This window comes from Aplysia californica, unplaced genomic scaffold (assembly GCF_000002075.1).
Source record: "Aplysia californica isolate F4 #8 unplaced genomic scaffold, AplCal3.0 scaffold00652, whole genome shotgun sequence".
NCBI lineage: Eukaryota > Metazoa > Mollusca > Gastropoda > Aplysiida > Aplysiidae > Aplysia > Aplysia californica.
Genome location: NW_004797922.1, coordinates 76,195 through 79,477, shown reverse-complemented (window position 1 = coordinate 79,477; position 3,283 = coordinate 76,195). Strand labels below are relative to the sequence as shown.

Here is a 3,283-nt window from a genome sequence, read left to right as displayed (position 1 = left end):
GGATAGAAATACAAAGGGAAAGAGACAGGCAGGCAGGCAGACAGACACAGAGAGAGAACAGAGAGAGAGAGAGAGAGGAGAGAACGAGAATGGGGAGGGATAGAAATACAAAGGGAAAGAGACAGGCAGGCAGGCAGACAGACACAGAGAGAGAACAGAGAGAGAGAGAGAGAGGAGAGAACGAGAATGGGGAGGGATAGAAATACAAAGGGAAAGAGACAGGCAGGCAGGCAGACAGACAGACAGACAGATAGACAGACAGACAGACAGACAGACAGAATCGTGGTTTTAGTTTTAACACTTTCCTGACAAAGCGTGTCTTTCCATTCATCACGGTATGTCCAACGTAGAAAAATTATGTGACCGAGGAATATAATCATTATGTAAAAATAAATCATCCAACGAGAAACTTAGCTTTACTTGGGTCCCTTAACCCTCACCCTTCCTCGTTGTTCGTCCAGTTTTGAACTAACATTGCTCTTAGCAAGTGTCGGAAGTACCATTAAGAAGCAAACGTAACGGGTTTTTTTTTCTCTATGAATAGAAGAAGAAGACGACTGGGGAAAAATATAAAAAATTGAAATTTGGGCCATCTCGATTCCTCAGGCGAGGTTATATTATTATAATTTTCAATATGGACTTGAGATTGCTGTACTTGCATTCAGAGGTGAAACCACGGAAGTATTTAAGTAAAATTACCACAGATATTTGGGATGGGTGTGAGTATCAAAGAATATAATCGATGGTTTTCTCACTTTAAAAGGATATCTATTTAACTATTTTGCGTGAGACCCGCTAGTCCTGAACTATATTTCTCAATCTTAAAATTGTTTTACTATACCCGTGTCCCCTCCCCCCACACTTCCCATCCTCAAGTTATTTCCTCCATCCGCTTACTCAAACCCCAAACATTTTCTCTCCCCCCCCCCTGTTTGTCTGTCTGTCGGTCTGTCTGTCTGTCCGTCCGTCCGTCCGTCCGTCTGTCTGTCTGTCTGTCTGTCTGTTTGCCTGTTTGTCTGTCTGTCTGTCTGTCTGTCTGTCTGTCTGTCTGTTCTGTTCTGAGGGCTCTCCGAAACCGTGTCACTTTCGCTTCACACTTGGCTGTCTTGAGAATGGGAACATAGCGTGAGGGAGCGCCACTAGGCTCTTGTGCGTGTCGTGTGGATTGGGTGCAGAGAGAGAGAGAGAGAGAGAGAGAGAGAGAGAGAGAGAGAGAGAGAGAGAGAGATGAGGACACTTTTTCCTTCTGTCACTCCGGCCGTCAGACAGGGCAACACGGGTAGTTGGAGGAAACAGAACCCTAGGCCTGGGGATGTATGTGTGAGAGAGAGAAAGAGAGAGAGAGCGCGCTGAAAGCTCATCCAGATTTGACACTACGCTGTACTGAACCATCTGTGAAGATGAGCACACCGCCCTGTTCACTGCTTCCCTCTATCAGCATCTCTACCTCGCCATTGGCTGCTCTCTCTGGCCACTCACGACATCCTCTGCCTAAGGTTGCTACCACTCGAGTATACTGGACAGGTGTGTCAGTGACGCTGACCCATGCGCTGCCCCTTCGGATGTCTTGCACTTCTCACCATTTAGCTTAAGTCATCGCTGCCTCATCCATCCATTCAGTCCCTCTAAGCAGACACGTGCGTACAGTTCTTCTCACTTTGTCATGCAGTGGGTGCTGAACATCGGCGCTGACTCTCAAATACACTTTCATCAGAGCAATCTTGTGACGTTCTACCATGGCTGGGAAGTCCAGGAGATAATGCATAGCTTTGCAGAATGTGTCTCGTGTGCACCCGAGAACAGTCCGCACACCTTCGTTCTGAATACTTCCCAGGCGTTTCAGCTGCGACGTTGACAAGGTGAGGAGACCGAGGCCATAGTTTATCACAGACAGCACAAGAGGCTGGTATAGTATGGCTAAAATTCTCTGCGGCATTCTGCTGCACGCCATGATTTTCAGAGCAGTCAGACCTTTTCGGGCTCTTATGATGATCCTGGTTATGTGATCTTAATCAGAGAGTGATGTGTCAAAGGTGATACCTAGATACCTCAGTGAGTGCTCACGCTTCAGGATCCTGTCGTTCATGGTGACTGTGGGCATCTGTGCTCTCACCGCGTGATTGTTTAGCGAGCACCACAGAACACAAGTCTTGTCGGGGCGAAGTTTTCCGTTGTGGACTACACACCATTGCCCAATTCGACCCATCTCCTGTTGCACCGCGTTAGCTGTTTCTTGCCAGTCCTTACCCTGTCTGTATACAAGAACATCATCTGCGAAGCTGGCTTCTTTTCCATCATTGATCTGTACAGCTGCCAGAATCTGTAGAGTGCTTATCATCTGTCACCTCTTGACAAACATTTTCATAAAAGACTTCCTTAGCCTCTTTCTCCACATGAGCAAGAAAACCCCTAAGGGAGGAAGGGGAGGAGGGGGAGTGGAGGCAGGGAAGGGAAGGGGAGGGGAAGTGTGATGAGATGAGAGTGGGAGATGGGAGTGGGAAGAGGGGAGAGTGGGGGAAGGGGTTGGGGTAGGTGAAGAAAGGAGTGGAGAGGGAGGCAGGAATGGGAGGGAGGAGATGTGAGCTCTATGTCGCCGTAGCAGTGAAGGGAGAGCTACACATTACCTTATTGTGTTGCTAAGAGCCGTAAAACTCTTTTTTTTTTTGGGTAGAGGTTGAACGGCGGTTGCAACTGCATAAGGTCATATGAGCGCCAGAAGATTGAGGTGTTACAAGAGAGTAACAAACATAAAAAAGAAGAAGGGGAGATAAGGACGATAGATGTTTCATAGGAAAGAAGAATCAAACCACACCGCAGCACCCGCCAGCCACCCACACCGTAAAACTGTAATTACTAAAACTAAACTAAAACCCATCTGAAACAGCAAACAATACTGACCAGATAGCACCCCAGTGGAAGCGATGAGGTAGGGTACGCTGGTGGCAAACGCACTGAGGAAGCAGCCAGTGGTGGCCAGGAACGTGCCCAAGAGCACCGTGAACCGGGCTCCAAACCGGTTCATCAGATAACCGGGTATCACACCTGGATTGAAAAAAGGAAACACACAAAAAAGTAAATTTTAAAAAATAAAAACAATTTTAAACAAAGGAGATTTCAAGGTTATACTATTTGAAAGGGTAGCTGCAGCTTTCTGTTTATTTCTATGGAATATTATACATTTTTAAGGAGTAATGAATCAATATTTCAAAAAATAATTACGACTACGAAGAAGCAAATTATAATATTCTCGTGTGTGTGTAGGCCTATGTGTGTGTGTGTGTGT

The 3,283-nt window shown here is 46.5% G+C and overlaps 1 protein-coding gene across 1 annotated transcript in view; it reads right to left on the bottom strand.

Moving 5' to 3' along the window:
• Positions 1–3,283, bottom strand: part of LOC101862066 — a gene marked incomplete in the record, with an annotated part of 22,038 nt that overhangs the window by 7,982 nt on the left and 10,773 nt on the right. The window contains 2 exon segments of the mRNA XM_013087885.2: positions 1,227–1,306; positions 2,899–3,042. Of these exon segments, the coding sequence (XP_012943339.1) occupies positions 1,227–1,306; positions 2,899–3,042 (224 nt within the window).